The 27969-nt window shown below is 39.2% G+C and overlaps 1 protein-coding gene across 1 annotated transcript in view; it reads left to right on the top strand.

The window, feature by feature from the left end:
- LOC104353840 (uncharacterized) overlaps positions 1-27969 on the top strand; it is a 176041-nt gene that overhangs the window by 64583 nt on the left and 83489 nt on the right. Inside the window, exons 18-21 of the mRNA XM_086468791.1 lie at positions 2043-2204; positions 9900-9988; positions 13582-13698; positions 14412-14551. Coding sequence (XP_086324917.1) covers positions 2043-2204; positions 9900-9988; positions 13582-13698; positions 14412-14551 — 508 coding nt within the window. The remainder of the gene's footprint in view (positions 1-2042; positions 2205-9899; positions 9989-13581; positions 13699-14411; positions 14552-27969) is intronic.

Here is a 27969-nt window from a genome sequence, read left to right as displayed (position 1 = left end):
CTCCCATTCTACCTCCTTTGTAGGTCACAGACGCACATTACCAGATCTAGAGTGTGTCTTAGTCTAAACTGTATCTTCTCTCCATTCTTTTGAAGTGGTATTCCATGACAGGTTCATGGAAGAGGACAGTTTCTCCCTTTGTGACCACCATCCATTGCTTTTTTTAAGAAGAGCCTCTGTTGTGGATCTATTGCCCCATTAAGGGATCAGCAGTCCTTGTCAATAAATAAATGACAATTTCTCCATGGAATTCATTTAGCCATTGTCATGTGGAAGGTGGTAACAATTCTAATAAAAGTAACATATGTAGGAGAATTTAATGCAACTACCAGAAACTTTGCCTTGCTAGGCTTAGATCTAAGCAACCCAGTCTTCTAATCACATGAAAACTTCAGAAATGTGACTCTTCGTATAAAACACCAAATATACAAATCCTTCAAGTGAGCACTCTTTCTCACTGTGAAATCTACAGCAAGATCCCCTTTGACTCTAGTGTCCACAGAAGAGAGGATTCACATGTGCAACATGTCAATGTAATGGCCTTTTTTGAAAGTGGCAGGTCTTTCATCCTCAGAAAAGTAATTGGCCAGCACTCGTATATTTGTTCTCCAGTTCAAACACTTTTAGGTCAGACTTGGGCTCATTTGGGAAATGTTACTCTGCACTTGTTGGGAACATTTTTCCAAATGGTTGCTCTTCTGTCTGTGTTGTTCCTTTAGCTTGATATGCAAACACCCATTGCGCCCATCAGAAATGGTGATCAAATAAAATAGGCAAGTAGAAAACCAGGGATGATTTTATCCTTTGCAGTTTGTAGAACCAAAGGAAAACCTTGTTCATTCTACCGACTCACATCTCTTTAATATTGACCAGTATGAAGTCCTGAAGTTATGGTCAGTACTATTCTGGCATAAAAAACGTGGACTCAAGACTTAAAAAGTGTGCTAACATGGGAGAAGATGGAAGAGTGGCTGAGGCCAATTGAGATACTGAGACAAGTTGTGTGCGGTTTTTGGTTAAATAACAGAAGAAATCACTACCTGTACCTAAATAGTTATGACCAAATGTACATCTTTTTAAGCAGAGGTTAGCCCAAGCACTACAGTGTGAAATCAAGACAAGAGTTTTGCTTAGCTGGCTGTGTTGGAGGAGAGGTGCTATCAGCCAAAATTTTCAAGGAAAGTGTTTGAAGGTATCCAGGATAGTTTGGTCCCAGCAGCAGAATGATCTTGCTATAGTAGAGCCGGCTATATTAACTTGAGTACAGTGTGTTAGCATGACTACACTGTTCCCAGTGTCTGGATTAGCAGAGATGTTTGTTGCTAATGCTTTGCCAGGTATATTTGTCATATAGAAAGACTCCTGCTAATTCAGTTGTCTTTAGACAAAGCAACTACATGCAGATTTTCTCTGTGTCTGTAACATCTTCTTTCCAGAAAGTTTGCTTGTCCTTCATTCCCTCCCTGCTCTACTGTACTTTGGCAGTGTAAAGAAAAAAACTCAACTGTTTGAGTGTGGTTTTAAGGACTCTTATTTTCTTACAATGGTCGAATAACTAATTTTTTTTTCCCTCCCCCTACAAGGTTTGCTGTCTAACAGCAGCACATGTGGCTCTTGTGCCCCATACATCAACCAGAAGAAAAGTTAGAGCAGCTGAAATTTTTTCAGTTTCTGAGTTATGAGCTTATAACAGAAATAAATATTATACAGAAATATCATTTTCAGGAATACAATTTATCTGGTTACTGTACAATTTAGAGTACTTTTTGGTCTGTATTCCTTCTGTCTGCCTGCCTGGCTGTTAAAAATAAGGTTGCTTTGTACTGCTTGGCTTCAGCAGTCCTTGAAACTTGCCAGAGTTGTAAAGCTTTAAACAGTTGCACAGGTCTTTAATTATAAATTAGTTTTGACAGGACTGCTAGGCAAAGGCCTGGCCCATCCCATCGTGATGCTAGCCGACAACCCCTTACTGCTCCTGGAGCAAGGAAACATGTGGAAGGAATTGTTCTTTTACATTTCACAGCTTGTCATTTCCTCTGCAGGGCAACCTCTGACCTCCCTGAAAGATCCTGACACCCATAGGGGAAGTATTCCCACTGTTGTAAAGGAAGTGGAAAAGCAGTTTAATGCTGCTAAAGGAGGAGAAGTGTGTGTGACAGAAGAAGCTGGGAGGAAAAGAGACGAGCTTAAAATGCTTCCAGCAGGTTAGGACTTTTACTGCATTACTTAATTTACTGAAAGTTTGCAAACAGGTCTACTTGGTATGTGTGTAAATACACTTCCATCTCCCTTCCCCCTCGCCCTGCGATATCATCTCATCATTATTTCACCAGGCAAAGGGAGCAATGGAAGAGTTTAAATCAATTGTGAGGGATCAAAAGCAGCTCAGGCGAAAAGGTACAGAAGTGGTGGGCTCCCCTGTCTAAAAAGTATTCGTAGGCCAAATGTGTTAGTAATTACAAGGTGTGCGTGGAATCCACTGACAACAGTAGATTACGACTAGTGTTTCTGTGACATTTTTACATCCTTTCATTTTATTTGGTCATTTATATCCATGGATCACAACATGTTGTTGTTAGGTGCTTGGGAAGTATTTTTTCTTCCTGTAACATGTTGATAACAATATCCTTTATTAATTGTGCTGAGCTAAATTACATAAGAGTGCCTGTCTATTAACATCAGGTGGCATTTGCTTCTGCGATGTGGGGTTTCTTTTGAAGGCAAAGCCTTGCAAGTTGGAGTGCTTTGTTGGTTTTTTTTTTTTAAATCCCAGGCAAAACATGTCTGTCTGAGAATTGAGCAACACAACCCCTAGCCTGTCCTAAACTCGGATACCACCATGCTGGCCAGAGGCAGATTTACCACAGGACAGGGATGATCTGAAGGTACCAAGATTGTAGATAATCACCTGCACTTAGTAACCTGGATAGTGAACGGTGTTCTCTGTCCTACAATAGGAAAATGGCTATGCAGGTACAGAAACTGCTGCTGCCCATGCTCCTTTTGTTCTTGTGCCTGTGCATCTACCCCTGGGTGCCAGCCGGCCATTGTGGTTACGGTACAGGCATTTAGGATGAATAGGCAGATTGAGTTGCTGAGGCAGCAGAGAAGGCATCGGGAACCAGCCTGAAATCCACAGTTGTACCTATTGCTCGTGACTCTCCCACCCACCACAAACAAAGTGAGGGTCAGCTTTCATTTTAGGGCAATTCTCACTCACTTGGCTGTTGTGTAGAGAGAGCTGAAAGTGCGAGCGAAAACAAATTAATCCCTCCTTTTGAAGGGAGTGACTCTCCTTCTGTACTAGGAGGCTATAGTGAGTCGTGTTTAGATATTGAACTGAAAAATATTAGGTAAGAGAGAGCCACCTGAGGTCTGATGGCTACCTCTTATCTGTGTAAAGAGTAGTTTGCAGTTATCTTCAAGTCTGTGGGCTCCCCAGAATTATGCAGTAGAATTTTAGATGCTGATTTGAAGCCAACTGACATGCCAGCTTTCCTTTTGCAGCAACATATGAAATGTAGTTCAAAAACTACAGTGGAGCTGTCCTTCTCTGACTGCCCAAGAAGCCTAGGACTATCCATCTGCTATTATAGGTACTTTTGTTGAATACCTTACGTTAAGCAGGCACAAATACAGGTAAGGGGGCTAGCGTGGCATTGCTGAGTTAGGATTCATAAATGCTGAGTATTGATGTTGACGTTCATACATATGTAAGAAGTAGAATACAGAGCTGGTATCAATTTTTGTTAAGTGATGTTGGTGAAGAAAGCTTAAGAATGCTACAGAAAAAAATAATAAAGTTTTCCAATCTTTCAAGGGTTCTCAATATACCTCCTAATAAGACCAACACTTCATTAATATGTCTTTTCCATACATTAGTCCTTCCAAGAATGTAGTCACAGCCCTAGCTTAGAATTCTTTTCCCAACTTTTATGTTAGTGGAATCTACTTTGGAGTTCATTTAATTAATTTGCTCAACATTAGATATACAAAGGAGTTTAGATTAATCCCAGTATTTAAAACATGAGTAACTTGCATGAATAAATGTTTTAGATACCATTTAATGGTATTTGACGCTTGCTTTTGGCTGCTTTTTAAATCTTTTGCTAATTTGTTTTCCTTGCCAACATTTGGATACTTCCACCTTTAGAATATACGTCTCAAAACCCAATTATTAATTAGTAGACATCTATTCCTTCTCCCCTCTTCCCCCTACACCTATCACTAATGCTTCTCTAGGTCTAAAACTACCATGTTGAATTTTTATTCAAATTAGTTATGTGGAGTCTGGCAGAGATGCAACGCCACACAAAGCCCACATTTTCAACTCAAGAGGGTCTTTTACAAATAACTTGAAAAAAATCAGCTACAGAAGTGGGCTGATTTTGAAAGGTACTGAATTACTACAACTTTTGTCCAAGCAAGGTTGTATTCAAATATAATGTATAATGTTTTGCATTATCAGAGAATCTGACTCAGTATACTCTAAGAGATAATACTGTAATCTACTGAGGATTTTAAAAAAGGATCTTGTGTAATAGGGAATTTACCTGAACGACATGCAGCTCTCCAAAAGCACCCATGGATTCGAATTAGGTGAAAAACATTCTTGCTTATCTTTATTTGCAAGACTTCAGAAGTTTTTCTTGACAAGTTCAATTTCTTGTACTTGCTAAATCTATTACGTGTTAATTTAATACAAAACTTTGGTTTCAAAAGGCATGTCACTAAAACACAGGTTTTCTGTGGAGGAACACTGGCAGTAATGTATCCACTAAACTAAATAACTGCACTCAGAACTAGGGAGGGGATAAAAAGCTTCATTTTGAAATCCCCAGATTTCTGCAGAACCACGTATAAACTAGGATTTATACTGTAACTGACGTTTAATTTTGAGCTTCAACAGTGCCTACATTTTTCCTCCTCACCAATGCTTATCCCAGCAGGCAGCTGCTCCCTAGCCTTCCTCTCATATGAAGTCTGATTTCTTTTTTCAAAGCCCCCCTTTATGCATGTACCACAGTAAATACCCTGGAAACGCATAAAATATTTATTGTAATTATTGTTATTCAGCCTGTTACAAGCAGCTTGCATTTTGCCCATTTTTGGAGTTTGACGCCACTTCTGTTGTTCTTTCAACCCTCTGCTCTATCACCTTTCTACGGTACACCCAGGACAAATTTTAGCCCCTGATTTTCAAACCTTCTAGTTCAGAAGAATTCTTTCACTCAATGCCTTTCTTCTAAAATAAACTGAATATTGAAAATTAGATATTAAATATTGATCATATTTTAGATATTCAATTAAAAACCCTCTCTGAACCTGAGGAAAAATGTTGGGAAGTGAATTGTGTCCTTTCATGACATCAAACAACATTTCTTTCTGAACAAAGCTTCAGAATAACATCTAAGCAAAGATGGTATCAGGATATCACAGCAGTTAGTACACTAGCAGATAACACTCAGAAATTTATTCAGAGCATATTAAGATGTCCCCTCTATATCAAAATGCCAAACACAAAGACAGCTTCGTTATAGTTTTCTCATTACCTTTGAAAAGAAAGTTTTTCATTTGTTAAAACATGTTTGTGTGGGTTCTGTTGGGAGGTTTGTATTTATGCTCACAGCTGCTTCTGAAACAATTTCATGAAAACTGGTGAACTTTCCTTGCCATATTTCTCATTATACTGCAACAGGGTTCTTCTTCTGACATGCTGTTTGCTTCTACATAACAGTCGTATGCAGATGTAAAAATAATTACCTAAACCAAAAAACCCAAAGCTATTCTCATTGGTAGTTCCTCATGGGTGCTACTTTAAATGGAACAAAGTGATGTTTTAAAATAAGGATTGCTTGCCCTTCAGTTTTTCTACAAGTAGAGCCTCAGAGGCAGAGCCTCAGATGGCTGAACCTTCTCTTCCTCTCCTAGTCTTTTCCTCCTCTGAGCAGGACTGGGTAAAGGATTGGGTCAATTCTTGCAGATAGGATCAAATCCAGCTCCTGTTTACAGTTGTGCAATTCACATTATCCAAACTCTTCTCTTTTCTGACTCCTGCCATGCTTTGATTTCCCACAGGCCAGGGTATTACTAAGGAGGGAGTCCAGATAGGATTTTCACGTTATTTTCTGTTTCTCTGCTGTAATTTAACCAAGCTGGTGATTTCTTTGTCTACTGCCCTGCTCCTGGATGGCACCACTCTCAAATCTTTTCCTCCTGGCTGAAAGAGAGGTTGCAGCCATCAGAAGGGAGTGTGCTTCATCCTTCTGTGCTTTGCCTCCATATAAGACAGAAGTATTTCCCACCAAATCAATGTAATTTCCTAGCTGTGCTGGATTTTTGTCCATATTTTAAATTTTTAAAGTTCTCCCCTCCCCTAAATACATAAAAATTTCAGAGCTCTATATGCAGCCTCTGAAAGTTTCACATCACAGAGAATCTGTTTCCCACTCCCCTCTAACCCTGGTTAACAAAGGGCGTGTCTACATTAACATTTAGGTTTTTAGGGCACTTCTGAAGTGAGTGCCCTGCCCCAGTTGCTGCTCTCTGGTTCTCATCACAGACTGATCTTGGAAGACAAGCACTGGATCAAGTATGAATGGGCCATCAATTCCCAGGACCAGACTAGAGCTAGTCTGACACAAACTTTTCAACACAGAGTGGAACCCCCAGTGTTTAGTGTTGTCCTCTGAACTGCTGGTTTCATTCTACAGATCCACTCCTGTTGCACCACAGTACTTGTTACAGAAGACATAATCAAAGAGAATAACTTCCAGACTGAATGTGAATGATTAAAAAGATTTCATTATACTCTACATGGGTTAAGAAGCAGTAAGACCATTATTAAAGGTCATGCTACCACTCTCAGCTGTTGCCCCAAGAAGGCTGATGCTGACAAAGGTAACAGAGTAGACTAATATTTTAGTTTCTAACCTCTTTCCATCCTGTTCTAAAAACGTAGGTCCCAGCTGAACCGAGGGTCTTGGTACAAGTGACATTATCTTTGTATCCTGTATGAGGTGTGAGCTGTGTAACATCTAAACTGTTTTGTTGTGACTTAATATCACCAAGAAACAAGACCTCTTTCAGCATTATCAAGGTCTGGAAACGAATTCCATCTCACCATACTTTCCTAAATCCAGACATTAGTGTTGTTACAACCATTTCACAATGCAGGGGGCGGGGAATGACACCCATTTTTTCCTGTTTGTTTTGTAGAAAAGTGCAGCATTAAAAGTATTCTGCTAGACTTCTTATTAATACCCGATTACAGATTTATAGCATTGTATTAAGAATTTTATGGTCTTTTCCAGGCCCTGGTGTAATCACATTTTCCTGCTCTTATGTATATGTTTGTTGACTTCCAAATAAACCTATTAACAGGGAGTTTACACCTGCCATTCTACCTTTATCATAGCTATGGTACCTGTCTTTGGTCATTCTTGATGCTATTTTCTCCTCCTCAAATTGTTCATTTTTACTATGAATGGTATTATGTTCCCCTGTCAAGAAACAAAATGTATTTTGAGTCAATTTGCTAAAATAGTCACTGCTAAGTGCTATATCTGGACAAAGTTGTCACCCTTGACATTTTCTAAAATGGCAAAAATAACTCCATTTAAGGTATGATTTATGGGTACTGTCTGTCAAAGGAATTTCTATGTTATTACAGCTTCTGATGTAGCCATCCCAACTCCTGCAATGAACAAATTGCTGATAGCACAGCTAATTAATACTTTACTAGTTTTCTGTGGTCAATTATAACAAGTTATAAAAAAGCAAAATGCAATTTAGTAATAAAAAACCTGTGTGATTCTTGTTTTTTCCTCAGAAGTCCTTTATTTTGTGCATGTGGAAGAAACAATTTCTACATAGTTCAGTTTTATAAGACATGTTTCCCCCCGACCAAGAGCAACTTCTATGATTAAAAAGTAGACTGGAGTCTTTAAATGTCTTTCTGATTGCTGGCCTCTATTAAAAACTTCTTAAAATAATAGATAGGTTTAATTCCTCAAGCCAAAGAAAAATTATATCATCTTAAGTATTTTCCATATTTATTATATTGATGAGACTTGGCTGCAGAGAAAAAAAAGGAAGCAAAATCTCTTGTAGTACAAGTTTTAAATGTACGAGGCTAAGGTTTACTTAATTAGAACCTCCAGGCAATAAAGGAGCCCTTTTTTAAATTCTGTGAATCTTAATATGCTAAATAATGCAAAGCTTCAACTCTTCAAGCATGAGACACACATCTGGCAGCTTAACATTTAAATTACAGAAAAAACCCACTTCAGTAGTAATTTTCATGAAGAAAAGAATGGGAAATGTATTACAACTAAATTTAATTTCTTTTAAGATTTTTTTATCCTGTCTAATTGCAAGCATTTCCCATCTTCTCCTTTATTTATTTATTTTCATACAGATTTTTTCTGTACTTTTTATTGATCTTTAATTTGAGCAGCTTCTTACTGTTACAGCCATTGAATTACATTGTGTTTTTACTTAGCAAAAATTGTTCAAAGAAATCTATGAGGAATTAAAGTAATGAGCTCACTGATATAAAAAGAAAAGAGCATTCAGAGCCTTACAAATAAAATATAAAAAGAGCATGTAATGATTAAATAACAAACTTGAGTTCCTTCTCCCTCCTATTTCTTAAATATAGAATATTGTTTTCTTTATTATTTTTATTGTGCTATTTTTTTGGCCAAGGTAATTACTGCTTTATTAATTTGTCTCCAAAAACATTGTCAAAGCTTTCATTATTTCAGCAAAGCTATTTGGAAACCCAATTTTGAGAGCCAACAAAAAAATAACAATCAAACAACAAAGAAAGCCACAGTAACCATCTTTAAGAAGGTATGTTTATATTTTAATATGTGTTTATGGGTTCATACATGTATCCCATATATGGAATGTGGAGACAATTTGAACTGTTGATGCTGCATGTGTGCACACACGTGACATACCCAGCAGCTGTGCACACATGCAGTTTCACTGGTTTCAGTAGGCCTCTTCTTTCGCCCCAGATGATGTAAAAACCTGTAAATACCTCATCCACTATGAATGCTCAGCATATATACACCTATACATACGTATACATATAGAAAGTAAGAAATAGAAAGATATCCACAGTTACATACTCAAACATACAGGCTCAAAGCTGTGATATTGTCTACGTGCGTATTGTATATCTACAACTACAACAGCTAAGAGCAGATCCTGCCTGTACTGTGATTTTTAAGTACACTTGACTGTCTCTTACTGAAGGGAAGTGCAGGTAACAGAAAAAAATAAAGTAAAATAATCATTAAGTATATTTTTGTCTTATCCTCTACGTGCTGTACATTAGGAATTGTAATATGGACCTTTACTTCCATCTCATCACTGCTTCCTATGAGGTCAGAGTACATTTTTGTTCACTCCACAGGTCACTGTTTTTCATGAGTTTGAGGGACACACTACTTGAGTAAAAACTGCTTAGAAAACATGAGTACTTTAGATCCCAGTGTCTCATTCTCAATCCTGCCACAACCATGCCTATACAAGAAAATGAACTTCCTTCTCTTTTCTGAAGAACATATCGTGAGGTGTTTAAAACACCCTTCACTGTCGTTCTTCTTGTGTCTGTTATTTATTTATTTCTGCTTTTTTCCCCTGCTCCGTATCTACACAACTGTTATTTCCAGCACTACGGTATCTAAAGTCTTCTCTGCATTTATTATCCTAAAACTTCTGGAAGGTAGGAGAAAACTAACCACCTATTTGTAACTAGGACAGAGGGGAAAAAATGACCTGCCTGGAGTCACGGAGGATCTTGGTGGGAGAGGGAACGAAACCCAGCTCCTTTTCATAGCTTGGTCTTATGCATAGATATATTTTTTTTTTTTTCTTCCTTACAGAGGATGACTTCTACCAAGATTGCTGTGGCAGTGCAGATGGGCAGTGTGGCTCATTTCAGCCAAAGGGAGTCCAAGGAGGACATCACAAGGTACTGGCCTCAGCCTGAATGCCACCATCTCCCTTAAAGTGCGTGGTGGATCTTCTACTTGCGTCATTTAGGAGCAATTTGTGGGCATGCTGCTGCTTGTTGTTGTGTTTCTTTAATCTGCCATTGTGAATTTTGTTACAGCTACCATAAGGCCTCACATGGTCAGGAGTATTGCTGTCTCCTGCTTAGATCTATAGGGAGCTAATCTCTCCCGCGAAGGAATTTCAAAGAAGTAGTACGAAAGACCATCTTGTAATCAGACAACAGCAGCTTGATCAAAGCTGCACTGCACGATGATATTATTTTAGTAGTGTTTAAATATAAGGTAGATTTCCTATGCATCTATAACCTTCAGACTCTCACACCCTTGTGCAGAACACCCCTACCATCAGATACTTTTAATATCTTTATATGTAATGTGTTGGTCAAGGACAAAATCAATTTGTGAACAAATATTGTGTCATCAGTATAAGTTACCATGAAATCACATCTGCATCATGAAAACACTTTCTGAGCGAGATACTACTGGAACTTTCCCATTTAGTGTAAATCCTGAGAACTAAGATACAAAGAAGATGCTGTGTTCCTGAGAATTGCTTCTACCTGCATCATCTGTTCTAAATTAGATATTTTCCAATGAAGGATGCAATTTTTCTTTGTAAGTGTTGCTCCACTTCTCTCCTTAGATCAGCATGGCTGTGGTGAATTGTAACTGCAAACATGAATATTCAAATTAATTGTTCTGGCAATTTGTCTCACCCTGTTCTAAATGTACTCTGAAACATTTTTAATGCTTTTAATTGCCCATGGAAAAAAGTCATCACTGTATTCAGAGTACTCACAAAGTTGATACTATGTGTTTATACCTGCACGTGTATTGTGGTACAAATACTCAATAGCTGGGAATTAGTATCGCAACTTTGACTTTAGTTGTGTGATGATCTGCATATAAATATCTACGAGCAAAAACAGATTGGCCAACTGGAAATTACCTCCATTTTAAATGACTGAGTTATCAAGTGATTTATTTCTTTAAAGAGATAAAGATAATGTGGATAAACCAGAGTTACATATAAACGTAACTGCAGACTGATGTGTTCATGTGTGTGTGTGTGGCCTTACATCTATAGAAGGACTGATTTAAGGACTAATGCAGAGGGTGTAATGGGCAAAGCAACCCAGCCCATGGGAGTGGTAGAGTGAAATTCATTTCCTGCAATCCCATAATAGCACATTGCCTTTGAACAAAATGCCACACTCTTATAGGAACCTCACTTGTGGGTGGCTTTCAAAGCCACATTAAAGTGACCTGATTTCAGTAAGGTGCGTAAGAATGTGGGTAATTCCGTCTAGTCCCTTTGGACTCAGTGAAATGACTGACAAGCTTACACTTATTGACATGTTTAAATAGATTTCTGAACCAAATCTCTTATGAGAATACGTCTGCACAAAAGACATGTGAGCATGTGAAACCTCCTTTCAAAGGTTGTAAAAGCCCCTCTTTTAATGGGATAAGTGAACCCTAATTTTCAGAGACATCCTTGTTTTAGCATGCTCAAGATTTAAACACTTGGTCTGAATTAAGTCGTTTTGGCCTTTTTGTATCTCTGGAATTGAAACCATCTTCTAAAATAATTTTACCCGAAAAATCACATATTTGAAACAATTACGGACTAATGTAAAGAACAGACTTAAGGCAGAAAATGGAAATTCATGTAGTGGATTATTCCCCTCAGCTGTCTCTTTTCTTTTTGTAAATAGATTTTTTTGTTAATTTTTTTGTAGCGAAAGAAAACAGACCTTTGGGTTTGACCTCACCCTTTTGGGGAATATATGATATGTCAGCAAAATCAAAGGTGTTATTGCTTTGCCCTCTCCCCGCCCCCAAATTCAGCCCCCAAATTAGTCTATGCTAAGTAGTTACAAATAGTCTCCCACTGAGTAGTTTCTGAGTGATGGGCATTAGTGACAACTTGGTTTTTGTTGCAATGAGCGTGCTCACCATTCAAGATATTGAATGGTGGCTATGAAGGACACCTAGTCAGTGACATCTGAGAGAAGTAGAATATATTCTGTGGCCATGATACTATCCTCATGCAGGGGACTGAGCTTCTGCTTTCATACTTCAGACGAGATCAAACACAGTCTCGGAGAAATTCACTCATAATACTCTTTAACACCTTTGGGATTTATATATTAAATAATATTTTTATATCTACTTTTCACAGGAATAGTTTCATGGGGAGAATATCAGTACAAGCCAGGTGCTTTGCACACACCACCTACTCTGAAATCTTGACTTTTTCTAGGAAATTAAGTTGGGCAGTCATGTGGCTAGGTGAAAAGCAGGGCTATCTGTAGCTGCCTAGTCTTAGTATTTGAAAACAGCTTTGAGCATGTTACCTGCTTCTATTCTGCCTTAACTATTCATGTTTACATAGAATCAGTTTTTGACAATATATTCCATTGCTTGTGAAAGATTTTCCAGTGATGCTAAAAGTATGATGATTGTATCATATTTACTGATAACCGTATTTAGCGTTATGTAGGTATGGATATGAACTGCTGTTGCCCTCCAACAACATATGGATATGAAGTTATGTCTAACTATGAGTCTTAAATTCAAAATCTGGGTGAGGTCTGTGTAATCCAAGCTTCAGGACACAAATTTGCCTTGTAGAGCAAAATGGTTTACTGAGTTAAAAAAAAAAACCTTTGTAGCTCTCATAATTAGCAAAGTGTATAGTAGTGTGACTGCAACTAATGCCAGTGTTGTGTTCCCTGTGGAACTCTGAGATCTTTTTGAGATCTGCAGATTAAACCTGAATGTTTTGTTCATTATGGATTTCATAAATGTGAAAGTCAAAACAGACCTTAAATCATACAGGTTAACTTCTAGCATAGTCTAGAAAATTTCAACCATTTGCTCCATAAAATTGGCATCAAGGAATGGAGAACCTAAATTTTCCTTTGTGGTTACCTCTAAACAGTATATTTCCCATTTCCCTGTCTAAAAGAAAGAACAAAGAGGGAGTCTTGTTTCTAGTTTGAACATAACAGGTTTTAACTTCCATCCCTTTGTTCTCATTGGGTTTGTTCGCTAAATGTTAACAAACCCTTTGCAGAGTTTGGTACTGTGCGTAGGAAGGAATTAATAAGTAACTTCATGAAGTCTCTTGTGGATGTTTGTCTGGGAAGTTATGACCTCACTGTGCCTCTTGGTGGAAGTGATGTTTATCTCTGTCCAGGGGCAATAATGCCAAGCATACAAGGAACCTGCCAGTCACTCCAGAGAGAGGCGATGCTAGTGCCGAATCGGGCCCTGTATGTGCAAAAATGTTATTTCAGAGGTGAGCACTGATTAACATTCTGTACTTTGTAGCTCAAGGAGTAGTTTAAATCAGCAGAAACTGGCACTAGCACTGAAAGATGCAGCATTGTCCCTCTCCTCCCTTGTGCTGGCACCAGTACAGGGTGGCCTGGATCAGAATGGGTCCAGCTGAGAGCTAACCCAGTTAATTAAAGGAAAAGAAAAGAAAGAGGCCAACCGGCATTAATTCCCTTCCTGGATCAGTTCCTTCTGTATGTTTTAGTATGCGGATGTCCAAATTTTTGTGCTGTTGGTGTGCACCACAGGAAAAAACAAGCAGGTGGAGGAAGGCTGGATGACTTCTTCTGGTGTAAGCACGAGCTTACGCTTCCTTGAGAAGGTTTGTCAAACCACAGCCTAATAAGAACATAAATCAATACACTGAACAATGCTCTGTGTGTTCTGGGCCCTGCAGTTTAAGAAGGATGTGAAGGTCCTTGAATGCATCTGGAGTAGGGCAACAAAGCTGGTGACAGGGCTGGAAGGAATGTCCTGTGAGGAACAGCTGAGGACTTTGGACTTGTCTAGTATGGACAAAAGGAGGCTGAGGGGCACTCATGCTCTTATGGCTTCCTGAAGAGGGGAAGCAGATGCAGAGTTGCTGATATCTTCTCCCCGGGATCCAGTGACAGGATGTGCGGGAATGGTTCAAAGCTGCACCAGGGAGGCTCAGACTGGACACCAGGAAGCATTTCTTTACTGAGATGGTAGTCAAACACTGGAACAGGCTTCCTGGAGAGGTGGTTGATGCCCCATGCCTGTCAATGTTTAAAAGGCATTTGGACAGTGCCTTTAATAACATGGCTTAACTTGGTCAGCCCTGAAGCGGTCAGGCAGTTGGAATAGACGATCATTGCAGGTCCCTTCTAACTGAAATAGTCTAGTCTATCCTATTCTTAAGCATTTTGAGCCAGCTTTGCCACTGCTGTTTTCCACTAGGAGTAAAATAGAGCTAGGAGTTCAAAACAGGGTGATGTGGGCAGTTCTTACCGTGCTGGTTGTACCCAGTTTATTACCTTACTGTTCTAACTTGTTTTTTCTTTTCATTTAAAGTTCAACTGGAATAATCCACCCGACCAACGTTATCAAGAGAAATCAGATCCTGGGAATAATGCAAGCCCAGAAGAAGAGCAAGCATCTGTAGAGAGCAGTTTTTACATGGAGGAGTTAGAGAAATACACTTTTTCTGTATGGTAAGTACTCTCAGCACCAGATAATTTCACAACCCCAAAGTATGCCTTGTTATTCTTGTATTATAGAGGTATCTAAATTCAGATGAATGTTATTAGGCTGCAAAATCCAACACATAGGTTGACAATTATCTAAACAGTGTCAGTTTGTGCCCTTTGTGCATGCATGTTGTGATTATGGCATCATATGCTATTTTTCCACCAAACTTATTTTTATGTGCTATTTATTTGTGTAAACATTAAAGATTTTATTTTCTGCTTTTTGGTCACTATGGCCCTGGCCTTATTTACAACATGAAGACCCTGCCTGGAATTCAGAATCACTGATTTCCTTGTGTTTTGCTTCCCAATAGAACTTTACAAATAAGAGTCACTTTTTCTTCACAAAACAATTGTGAAGTAAGGAAGGGGTGTATTTTCACCTTGACAGATAGGGATATGAGGTAAGATATTTCTAGCCAAAGACCTGGATTTTCTTTGACTCGTTAGTATTATTTATGATTGAAGTTGATTAGAAAAAATCTGGGAGCACTTTTTTTGGCTGAGAATGCAATTTTGACATTGCTGTTTTGCTTTGAGAAGCTGTGTTGGGGAAGAAATGAAAGGGGATTTCCAGCAAAATCTTTTCAGCATTTTAAGAGCACTACTTTTCTTGGATGTTACTTGAAATATTATTGCTTTACTCTGTTATAAAATACACTTAGGGGAATGACCTAAACCAAAAAGATATTAAAGTGAAATTAAAAAGACTGCATCAAAATGAAATATTTTAATTTACTTATAATTATTTTTCCTGGGATTTAATCTTCTAGGTAATTGCAAAAGTTGAACAGTTATTTGTAATTAGTAGAAAACAATGAAGTGCCAATCCTTCACTAAATAAAACTATCTGATAGTCTTTTGCATAGCTCTGTGTCGTGTTTTGGGTGTTCAAAACCCAGCTGTAATGAACATCTCTGGCACCTATGGTTTTCTGCAAATCACCCCCTAGAGTTTCAAATAAAGCATCCAGAAAACAGGCATCAGAATAAGGTGGATGTCTGTGAAAATTTAGTTTTAAATGACTTCCCTATCAAAGCATTTGAAAGCAGGATTATCTAACCAGGAAAGTCAAGCAGCCCTCAGCATCACTAGGGCTGTCATTCCCTGCTTTCACTTGCTACGTTCACTCGGTGCCTTTAAAGTTTGCCAGAAAGTTAGGTAAAGATCCTACAGACACAAAGTGCATTTTCACTATAGAAATCTGAACTCTAGCCTAGAGGTGGTCAGCCCTAGGTTGCAGGAGTCTCATTCAAGAGGATAAATAACACACAATCTTATAATTAGACTGCCATAATTCTGCTGGATTAATCGTGGTTATTTTGGACAATTAAGGGCTCCCCCATCCTGTCCATAATTTAAGAACAGTTTTTAGAGTAGCAGTATTCATCCAACTCCCATTGTTTTATTTTACCAACCTCATCTTTCAAAGTAAATTAATGAAATTATCATCAACATTTTCTGTCTCAAGGTGCTTGCTTTCTGTGGTGGTGAACTTCACTGTCTCTCTTCTGGGTCTTGTAGAGTTACAGTGATACAACTAACATTTAAAGTAGGCTGCATTGATCCTTTATTCTTTTCAAAGTTGTTCAGATTGAAAGTGTTGGGAAAGGGGCCCCAGTCCCTCCTTCCTTGAGTCACTGAAGCACTCCTGGAGTACACACTAGTTTCTGGTCCCTGTCCCTTCAGCAGCCTGGCCCCAGGCTTTGAAGCCACGGGCTCTGCAACTGCACAGGGTGACCATAGGAGCAGAGGGAATACGGATTTTTTTAAATTGGCATGCACCTCTCTGCCTGACCTGGGGACCAAGAAAAAACAATGTTTTTTTCTTCCTTTTGCTTTTTCTTTTCCTTTCTTAGGAAGCCTGGTTGACTTAGGAGCCCCATGTCTGTGGGGACACTGGCTTTGCTGGGGTTCCCTGTGGGGTAGAGGTATGCCTGAGCACAGTAAGTTACAGGGCATGAACTGTATATTACTGGTATGAAACAAAGGCTACAAGGCATGCTTCATGGTGACTATGCTGCCTGTCCTTCTGTGAAGACAGCTGAGGCTAGTATTTTATTATTTCAATATGCCGTTCTATTTACTGTCTCTGTCATCCTGTTTGAAATAAGGACCAGCACTTGCTTTATTTACTTGTTTATTTTGTGAAAGTCCCATGAGGCTAGGACAAAAGAGAATTTAGAGATCGTTTCTTTGCTTTCTGCTTTGCTTGTGGTAAAATGTCATTTCTATCAGAAAGAAAAAAATAAGAAAACAAATAACGCAACTCTTGGTCAAGTAATATAGATAGTACGCATAACATGCCACATAAAGAATGTATTCCCAACAATACTTTTTTTTAAACTTAGAGGTAATTCAGTTTCCCTTTGTGATCAAAGGAGTATCCGTTACCTTATGAGTTGTTACTTCCACTTGTTACCATACCAACACAATGTTTATTTTGTTACTCACTCCTGTCTGTCTCTTGTCCTTTCCTTCTCTCATACTTTCTCCATCAAAGGGCACCAACTCCTCTTTGTCTGTTTCCAGACCTTCCTCTCTGCTAGGATTGCTACCTTTTAAAAATGCAATGCAAGATAATTAGCCACTACAAAATTTTTTAATGGGACTGTAGATCTGGGGGCAGCTTAGATCTCCATAAACTTCAGAGTTTTAGATGCTCCAAGATGCAATCTGAGCAATTTCCTTGATCTTTTACTGCAGCTGGTAAATCATTTATTGGACAAGGTTATTTTACAAAATCCTCTTTAAAAACAAAATCCCATAAAATGTATTTATCATAAAATAGTACACAACCAAGTCTTCAAAGTTGTGCATAGCCTGTATTAATTAAAAGCTAGTGTTGTACTGTGACAAGTTAAAGGTATCCATTCTGTCTCAGTCTCTCTCTTCTCCCCCCGCCCCCCACATGTATTTTTGTCTCTCTTCTTTCCTCTTTCTCATCTTCTCTCTTCTTGCAGGGCTTGCCAAAGGGGAGACTAGCGAGTATGAGCAAAATATTCTTTTGTGATCACAAATATTTTTCTGATAATTGTGATAGTTTTTGTTTCCATTGCTACAGCATGCTTGTCCTTTTTCATTCATATTAATTTGACAGTGGTGTCTCACGTCCGTAGGCCATAGTCAAACCTCCTTACAGTGGGCATTATGCACATATGTAATAAAAAATCATCCTGGCTGCAGAAGCCCACAGCCTTCAGCTTCGATTTTGCAGCCTACATGAATAACTTTTCCACTGTGCCTACATAAAGCCTTGCTGAAAGCAGCAGGCTTTTGCTTAGGTCCAGTGAATTGGTGGTGAGGAGGATGAGTCTAACACCTAAGAGGAGAGAGAAGAGGTTAAGCCAACAGAGGAACGTGGTCATATGTTACAGGGAGGTGCACGCTGCTGAAGTGATTGGCCGGGGTCACAGCCTAGTATCTGCTAAATGGTCACTGAGAGCTTTGCAGACCTTCCTGGAGAGCCGACCTCAGGACCTTGCCCTGCACCACAGCATCTCTGAATCTCCCTTCTCTCAGGAACTTGTGTTTCTGGAACTAAATCCTGTGTAACCTGCAGCAGAACATACATATTTTTAGTGGCTATTGTCTACATAAGACAGGGGAGACCTATAAACTTGAGAGAGAAAATGTTTGTAGGAATTTTGACACTTGCAGCCCAAAACCTGCTGTCAAAACTCTCTAGCCCCGTTCTTCTGTTCCCTGAAACACTCAAAATCTGAGGAAAAAATGTTCTTCATGGTTATTTGTAACTATAAAGCCAGATTTCCTGAAACTGCATAAAAAATACAGATCTGAGAAATAACTTCAGCACTTCAGCACTTTAACACTGCTTTTTATGCATAGTTTTAGAGGAGATAGGAGAAAGATCCCATATTTCAAAAACCTTCATCTGTCTTAATACAAAAAATAACGATATAAACTCTTTCTGTGACTCTAGGAATCTTCAAGCTTGAGTTTAAACATAAATAATGAACTAGCAGTTTCAATCACCAACAACTTATCATCAAACATAGCTCTTAAGGGTTAATATTCCACACTAATATAAAAGTAACGATCATCCTTTGTCTCCACGCAACTGGCTTTTTAACAACATGCCTGTAGCTCATACTCAGACAAAATGCTCTTTGAAATATTTTCTCCTGAACTCCAAATGTGTTAAGCTGACTCTGGCCAACTTCTATAAAAATAATTTATTGTAAGGCGCTGCCTTTTGTGGGGGAATACCCAACACCACATGCAGCAGTGCTGCGCGTTGCCCATGGTAGCTTGGCTGCAGGCTGGTCGGTGCAGCACCAGTGCAAGATCAGACAGCATCTTGGTCCTGGAGACGAGCCAGTGTCCCACTGCACCCAGCTATAAGTAAGAAATAAATCCTACCTGGATTTATATTCTTATGACTCTGGTAATCTACGAAGGGTGGTCCAGGCTTTGGTTCTCACTTGCAGCTGTCAGGAGTAGATGCAGGCCCTGTCCAAGGGGAAGGGTGGAGAAGAAATAGGCTCTTGGCAGCATAGGCCAGTCTGGGTAGGGTGGACGGGGTTAAAGACCGCTTTGCAACCCTGCTCTGCACCTGTAGACTTTATGATTTTACCTGCTGATTTTTTTTTTTTCCAAATTGATGAGGACACTGAGGGGCAGGAAGAGTTAACTGTAAACAGTACAATATAGTAAACTTGATTTTTAATAAAAACAATACACTTTCCCTTTATAATACACATGTGATTTGACATTGAAATAAATGCAGATGCTTCTTTGCTTGGTGTATTCCCTGTTGTGCTTTCTAAAACACCTTCACATATGGTTTGCCTCATTCCTGTGAAACTGCTTGTTGTTTATGTCATACAAACAGAACAGATTGAATTTACACCATGTAAGGAGGGTGTGATGAATTCTACATTTGAGGAAAAATCCTTGTCAGAGTGTTTAAAATTTGTTCAAAATTAGTGTTGCCTGTGTAAAAAGTTCCCCTGGATTCTTCCTTGAGCTCTTCTAAAGATTTCGTTAAAATAAAATAAGAATTCTGCAGCTGCCTATAAATGCAACCTTTTATTCAAATATGTAACATTTACTTAAAATCAAAGGTCAAATTTTACCAGTTATTTATAGCTGTCCTAGTAAGATCTCCTTCATGCACTATATATAAAATATTGCCATTCAGAGTGGGTATCCCACTTTCTTTGTGCAAAGGAGTCTAGCTCTTTATTGTTTGTTTCAAGAAGTGCTAATCATTCAAAAATTACTTCAAGAAACAGTTTCTCAGTAACTTCTGATAGTGTACCTTAACCTTGTTTCATTGTTTCACTTCATTTTGAAGTGGAACCTAGATAATATTTTCCAAGATGGAAATCTAAAGGCAGGCCAAACTTTACCTCTAAGGGTAAATCAGAAGTCCCACTGTTTTCTTTGAATGCCTTCAAATCTTTCACATCATTCCTAAAAATGCTTAAGCTTTGGTTGCATGAGCACAGAGTGTCACCAGGATTGGAGTGCTGTATTCTGGACTCTTTGTGGGAGTTTTGTTTTGCAGGCAAGTCACAGCAGGACAGGTCATGGATTTTTTTTTTATTTTTTTTTTAATGTGGTCAGATGTTAGATTGGTGTTTACGTTGGTACGTGTCCTCATATATTTGCAGATGAAATTTTTACAGCAGACTGGTACATATTTCTGCGGAGTTTTTACTTTAGTTTGTTTCGTTAGGGATTTTTCTGTTGCAGCAAAAGTTTACTTTTTGGACATTTATCCTGTGGACAAATCCTTAAACATAGCTATGGCATCTATCCTATTCCCTGCGATTTTTCTGAAGCTGTCACTTCTGTTATTACACAATATAATTCATAAATGGGCAAATTCCAATGAACAACATATGTTTAGAGAGACTCTTTCCTGTCTTGTGCAATTAAAGAATTATATCCTTGTACCAGTGCATTGTGGTAAAATGGTGCAAGTTAAAGGTGAAGGAGAAATAAGGTATATCTCCTGCTGATGATCCAGATGTAGAGGTGAAGACTGAGAAGATCAAAGTGTTTGGAAACAAATTTGAAAACAACAAAAAGGATTATGGCAAAATTTATCTAAACTGCTGAAAAAAAAAAAAAGAAAATTTTAAGGGCTGCAAATACCTGCTAAGGGAATGTGAGTCTTTTACAGGGGTCTTTTGCAATGCCCTCCAATATCCATGCACACACTTGATTTTGCCAGAATTTGATGTTGTTATGGTAATGAGGAATAACTATTGCGAGCATCTATGGACTTCAGTGCAATTATGCTTGATGATAATTTTATTTATATGTTCAGGATGATGAAAAGAGTTAGCAGCTGCTGCCCTTCCTCCTGCAGGTTCCAGCTGCTGCCCTTCCTCCTGCAGGTTCCAGACCTGCAAGGAGTCCACCAGCTTAGAGCTGGCCTCGAGCAATAGAGAGAAGAAATTGGTGATATGAATCACTCAGTTAAGAGTGTGAGTTGAGAGTCATCAGTGAGTGATCACTCACTGAAGGTGCCAGGGAGACATTTGTTTGGTTGGGGTTTTTTTCTCTTTTTTTTCTTTTCTGCTGGCTTTAACGTTTTCGAGCAGAAAGGAGCAGTGAGGTCAGTCATTGAGCAACTTCAGTATGAGACGCAAGTTTTCCTAGAGATTCTGGCAAGGGACTTGTGTGGTTGTCATCTGATTATATGTAATGGAGCTGAAAGACCAGGCAAAGGCTCCCCAATGCTGGAGCAATTCACAGTTTGATCTAGCCCGCTCCAGGAGAGTATGATTGCAATTCTCTGCCAAAATACTCGTTCTGTTCTCCTCCACCTTACAGAATTCTTATTTGGTAAAAATGAAAGAAAATGGTTCAAATTTGGCAATAGTCAGGGAAAAGCTCGGTAAGTTGAGAGAATATAGCTATTATGCAGCTTTTTGGCAGAAATCGCTGGTTTCTCCTCTTCTTAAATGCTGGGAACTTTGACTCTCAGGCTGTTACTGAGCAGCCTGGACTCTCAAAGTTTTTGGAGCCTTTGCCATGAGAGGGTCACAGTGCCTCTGAGAGAGTACTGTCAGCATTTCTCCCTCACAGACATTTCACACCATTCAGCCTTGACTCCTGCTCAGCACAAAAGTACTTTTTGACATAGCTGAATTGTTCCTTGGTTTATTCAGGCTCATAGGAAGGTAAAAGACTTGGCAAGCTGCTGTGAAGCATCGGGTAGAGAGAGATGTGGTTGTTGTTTGTCATTTAATATACATTTTGTTTTCATGAGCTAGGAAAGATGACATTACTGATGACTAGTGAAGAAAAGCAAAGCTATGAGTGTGCCATACACGGTCATCTCTAATGAATAGAATGAATAAAAATAATAAGTGCATTACATAGCTAACTGTCACATCTTCAGGGCACTACAGTAAATAAGTGGGAGTTATACATGTACATTAGTAGCAAAATGGGTACCACACTTTGGATACTGTTGAGTACATTGTGGAGAGAAAAATATGATAGATTGCTGCTTTTTATCTGTCACTGCTGTGGCACAGAAGCATAGACCATACGTGTGTAAAATGACTTTGTTATTTCAGTAAATTCTCTAACTCTTTCTGTTGTAGCCTGTAGCAAAATGAATAAGTAGCTGAAGATCCTGGTGGGATAGTTCTGAATCTATCAAAATAAAATACCTCTGCAGAGGCGTAATTATTATTAAAGATACAGTGATGTGTGACAAAACAGCCAGATAAGTTAGGAGGTTCTCTGCCCTTACAGGTTTCCAGTACAAACTTGAGATGCTTTGCAAAGGGTGGGAACAAGAAGCTGTGATGATATATTGTGTTTGCATAGCCGAGTTTTGGTAGTGGGATGCTACAGGGGTGACTTCTGTGAGAAGTTGCTAGAAGCTTCCCCTATGTATGATAGAGCTAATGCCAGCTGGCTCCAAGATGGACCCACTGCTGGCCAAGGCCAAGGCCAAGACCATCAGCGATGGTGATGGCACCTCTGGGATAATGATTTAAGAAGGGGGAAAAGTTGCCAAATGGCAGCTAGAGAAGAGAGGAGTGAGAATATGTGAGACAGTCAACTTTGCAGACACCAAGGTTGGTGAAGAAGGAGGGGGAGAAGGTACTCCAGGTGCTGGAGCAGAGGTTCCCCTGCAGCCAGTGGTGAAGACCATGGTGAGGCAGGCTGTAGCCCTGCAGTCCATGGAGGTTAAAGGTGGAGCAGATACCCACCTGCAGCCCGTGGAGGACCCTACACTGGAGTAGGTGGATGCCTGAAGAAGGCTGTGACCCTGTGGGAAGTCCGCATTGGAGCAGGCTCCTGGCAAGACCTGTGGATCTGTGGAGAGAGGAGCCCAAGCTGGAGCAGGTTTACTGGCAGGACTTGTGACCCTCCAGGGGACCAATGCTGGAGCAGCCTGTTCCTGAAGGACTGCACCCCATGGAACAGACCCACGCTGGAACAGTTTGTAAAGAACTGCAGCCCATGGGAAGGACTTACGTTGGAGAAGTTCATGGAGGACTGTCTCCCATGGGAGGGACCCCATGCTGGAGAAGGGGAAGAGTGTGCGGAAGGAAAGGCAGAAACGATGTGTGATGAACTGACCACAACCCTCATTCCCTGTCCCCCTATGCTGCTGGTGGGGAGGAGGTAAAGAATTCAGGAGTAAAGTTAAGCCTAGGAAGAAGGGAGGGGTGGGGGGAAGGTGCTTTTAAGATTTGGTTTTATTTCTCATTACCCTATTCTGATTTGATAGGTAATAAATTAAGCTAATTTCCCCAAACCGAGTCTGTTTTGCCCGTGATGGTAACTGCTGAGTGATCTCCCTGTCCTTATCCAGACCCATGAACCTTTCGTTATATTTTTTCTCCCCCATCCAGCTGAGGAGTGGATTGACAGAGTGGCTTTGGTGAGCACCTGGCATCCAGCCAAGGTCAACCCACCACAGTTGGTTAAGATGAAAGGAGCAGGAGCAGGAAAGTTTGGACAAATATGGGCCTTGTAAAGTGTGTCCCTTGTTTCTTATCTCAGAGATGATGATAAATGTGTGGATGACCATCAAAAATGCTCCTCCTCAATCACCTAGAGGGAATGATATTTCACTCCATGTATTTTATCCTTGCTTTAGGTAGAATACAATATCTCCCTCTCTGGCAGTATCAAATCGGGGCAGGGCAGAGATGAGAAAGGTGAATAGGAAAGAACAGAGAGGATCTGCCATTAGCCTGGCCTTGGATCCAAAACTCCAACCCAACTTGCTAGGTTCGGGAGTCTGGTTACACAATTCTGAATAAAACGCACTCTATCTGCCTTTTGATTTAAGAGGAAGTCCAGCAAACAGGGGATTTCCAGTTGTCATGCTTGATTGTTATGAAGGTGTGAATCACTGTCTTGAGCTTAGTTCTAAGCAGACAGTAGCTCTCTGGTGTACTTTGTCCTAGTAAGCTTCTTGGGCTGGTACCTAGATCTATCCTGGTTTTCGTTTTAGGTCTCTGCTGAGAGATAATGAATGAAAACATGCCAGGCAGTCTGTTTTATTGGATTCATAGTGATGAAACTCCTGGTTCAGCTATTCTTTCTTGCAGCTGCACTGAATGCTGTGTCTTTCTCACAAAGTGCAGAGATGCCCTCTCTGATTGTTAATCCTCCAGTCCAAACAATTGCAGAGGAAGAGAGCTGATGATGGGAAAAAAAAAAACCCAACAGTTCCTTCATCAGTCCCATTACTCAGAAATAGAGGGCAAGCTATTTTATGCAGCTTTTAACTAACTACTGATGTAATTCGTTCTGCATTGTTTGCCTATTAATCCAAAAGTTGCTGTTCCCTTTGAAGCTTGCTTTATATAGAAGAAACAATGCCACACTTAACCATCATGTGTATCATTTTATGCAGAGTAACTGTCTGTATTTGCCTTGCATTTCAGTTAAATGTAGTACAGGCATCTTCTAGCATCTTTGGTTGCTTGGTAAGTTATAGTATTTCGAATTTGGAATAATTTCCATTTCAAAACATTGTATGATGATCCTTATCTTCTAAAAGACACTCAGATATATGTTCATATTACAAGCATTCAATTTAGCCTTAGACATGGCAGAAATTTTGAGGAAAGAAAAAATTCTCTTGTCTCTGATTATCTTCTTTTCCCTCTCTGGTTTTAACATATGTACATCAACTATAGAGTTTGACCTACAAAGTGTCAGAGGGTCAAAAATTCATATCCAGTCCAGTTCATCACGCATTTCACTGTCCTGCACCGTGCATCTGGAGAAATACTTCCCTGTCTGTACCTGTATTATATAGATAGGTACATGAAGCCTGTCCCCAGTTCTCCTGGAGATGGCTGTACGAACCAGTGTCTCCACTGTGGGAGTATCTCTCTTATTCCTCAGCTTTCATGAAATATATGATAAATGAAAGGTTGAAACCCCATAATGCCTGTATTTTTTTCCTCAAGGCCAACACTGAATAAACACTGAATTTCCAGATTTGAGGTGCCAAAGGAAAGTCAATACTTGGTCCTGGAAACCAAATGATCATTTAATGGCTTTAGATGGAAATATGTTTCCTTGATATTTTTAATCAATCCCTAATAAACGAGCAGCCCAGATATTAGTGTCGTAGCAGATCTGTCCAAATGGTGGCCCAAGGAATGGCTCCATCCAGCACCTCAGCAGCTTCCAGCAATTCCTTTTGACTGAATATACCCAAAAGCTTAACACCAGCTGTGTTGCAGTCACAGAGATGTGACTCTCTAGTGTACTGCCACCAGTCTGTGGAGTCATGGGAGATTAAAAAGCCTACTGTAGTTCATTGGTAAATTTGCTATTATTTTTAGTTAGTTCCCCAGGTGAATGTATCCATGCTATGCTAATAATCAGTCTGAATTAATTCCGGGAGAGAGTTTTCAAAGCGGTGTACAGCAGGCTGGTGTCCCAGGTTATCTCCTGTGTATTAGCGTGGAAATGTATTACATTAAAATCTCTGTTTAGTAGACTATCTTGTTCCTCTAAAGCAGAGTCCATTTAACCTACTGTGCTAGTTATTTTCCTAAAGATTTCTAGACCTGTACTTTTTAAATAAAAATTAACAGTGGGAGAAAATATTGATGAATGGGAAATTCAGTGAAATCTGACTTGGACAGTGTAAGAAATTTTCAGTTATGGACCCAAATGACAAGACAAGGAATATTTTAAACCTGGCCCGCACAAAACTGCAGTCATGTGGAATCTTCCCATTTGCCTTCACTGGGCTTTGGATCAGGCCCTGGAGACACCAGCCATATTTCAAGGGTTTATGATCATTGCTAACTTTGGAAACACTGCCAGGCTTCAGAATAGGGGCTGCATTCCACATGCACCAGGAGTAGCCCTTTCCATACTTTGAGTAATGTTACAGGAACAATAAAAAATTCTTGCTACTGGGAATGCAAAGCTCTGTGGGACTTAGATGGGACCTGACATTTATACAGTTCATCACTACTGTAGATCAAGGAATGCTACTTTTAGCCAAGAACGCATATTCATTCTTTTTTGTTAACCTTTGCTTCAGTACATTCATGACAAGATTGTATGGGTATGTAGCTGTGTTTTAACAGTTTTTTAATTTCAGTTGTTGCTTGAAGCACTATGCTGGAAATTAGACACTTTTAGTAGTTCAATTATTGTTGATTTATTCATCCCTCTTGTAGACACAGTGGATGTAGTTACTATAGTAAGGTTATCTAGTTCTGAATGCCAAATGCCAAGTTTCAGAGCTTAACGTCTTGGCAACTGCAAGACTTATTGGCTTGGAATTTGTCATGCCAGCAGTACTGCCTTGTAGCATTTATTTCACAGATTTTCATTAAATGGGGGAAGACAAGAGACAACAGCGCTACTAGTGACATTGTGCATCAAACTCTTTACTAACGTTACAGAGAAATCATTTGAAAATAATATATTCCAGGCTTCATTCTGCCATTTTCCTAGACTTCATTGGAATAATGGCAGTATTACACTAAATGTAAAAATATAAAAACGCTAATTGGGGAAAAATAATTTATTTCCTATCACTCTTTTTTAAAAAAATGGGAAGCTTAGAACAGTAAAATAAACTAAACATTCTGTATAATGCTTGAACATTCATTAACTTTCTTCCAATTTCTCTTTTGGGGCAATGAGTAAGTAGAAACTTGCTTAAGTTCCACCAGCTTTAGTGTCTGCTCTTATTTTACTAAAGACAATGAATGCTGCAGTAATACAAAGGGGCAGTTCCTCAGCTGAAGTAAGTTGTTAAAGCACCATTTCTAGTTGAGTGATGACAATTTACTCTGACTGAACTGTAAACTTTTGTTCTAACCTACTGTAACGCTTTCCATCACACTATAGACTGTCTACATGTGGAATGTAATGCACCTAATGGCATTTAAATTAGCTGTCATTGGATGCATCTGTCATACTGTAATCTTTTCCAGTCATTTGTAAGGTCCTGTACTACTTAGCCTCCCTTTACTTTTCAGTAGCATGTCTTGTGGTGCTGTTACTCTACACCCCAAGATATTAGCTCTCATCTCCCCTTGCCAATACTTCCACGTGCAGCTTTAACCCATGCCTTTTACTCAGAGATAAAACTTCACAATATCTATGCTTTTCTCTAATCCCATTCTCCCCCAAAAGTCAGCTACAAATCATTAACATCTAGCTCTGCTTAGAGCAGTGATAACCTGAGACTGCTGAGAATGATGTGATGTCGAATGAAATCACAGCCGCGTACATGGCTTTCAACTAACGTTTGTGTTTAATTCTCCACCATGCAATTTCAATGCTACATTATGATCTCTCTGAAGCATGCGTTGGCAAGGCAATGTTATTAGTTCATCCAGCACCTTGGATGCTTCTAGAATAATAAAAAAAGGAATGCCAATTAATAATTTGCATCCACCATTTAGCAAAACAGAACTTCAGCTGAAGGTCAGTGTCACTGCAGGAAGCCGATTCTAATAGTTTAGCCAAAAACTGTAGCAGGTGCATGAGAATAGCTGATACCCTCAATGTGATCCATAACCAGCTGATAAATAACACTATGTACTGTAGTTATTATTTTGTTTCAGCGACTGTCATCAACTAAAGATTTTGTCTTTGTTTAGGATTAAAATTAAGAATCACATATCTTCTTTCTTAATTCATAGCTCAAATCTTCTCTCCAAAACAACTAAAGCAAAAATTTCAACTGGAAAAAGGAGCATAAACTTTTTTGCACTGTGATGATTTCTTCCTAGAGGTTGAGGCCAGTATTTTGCACTTGAAATGGAGAGTCTGCACTGATGTTTTCTTTATATTGTATTCACCAAAATTTGAAGATTTTGCCATTAGAAAAATAATGCCTTTTGCACTGACACTGCTTTGTTCTTTGGATTTAAAAAAGCTGG

This window comes from Leptosomus discolor, chromosome 8, assembly GCF_034619465.1.
Source record: "Leptosomus discolor isolate bLepDis1 chromosome 8, bLepDis1.hap2, whole genome shotgun sequence".
Lineage (NCBI taxonomy): Eukaryota > Metazoa > Chordata > Aves > Leptosomiformes > Leptosomidae > Leptosomus > Leptosomus discolor.
The sequence above is the reverse complement of the archived record's forward strand: the minus strand, read 5'-3'. Positions and strand labels throughout refer to the sequence as shown.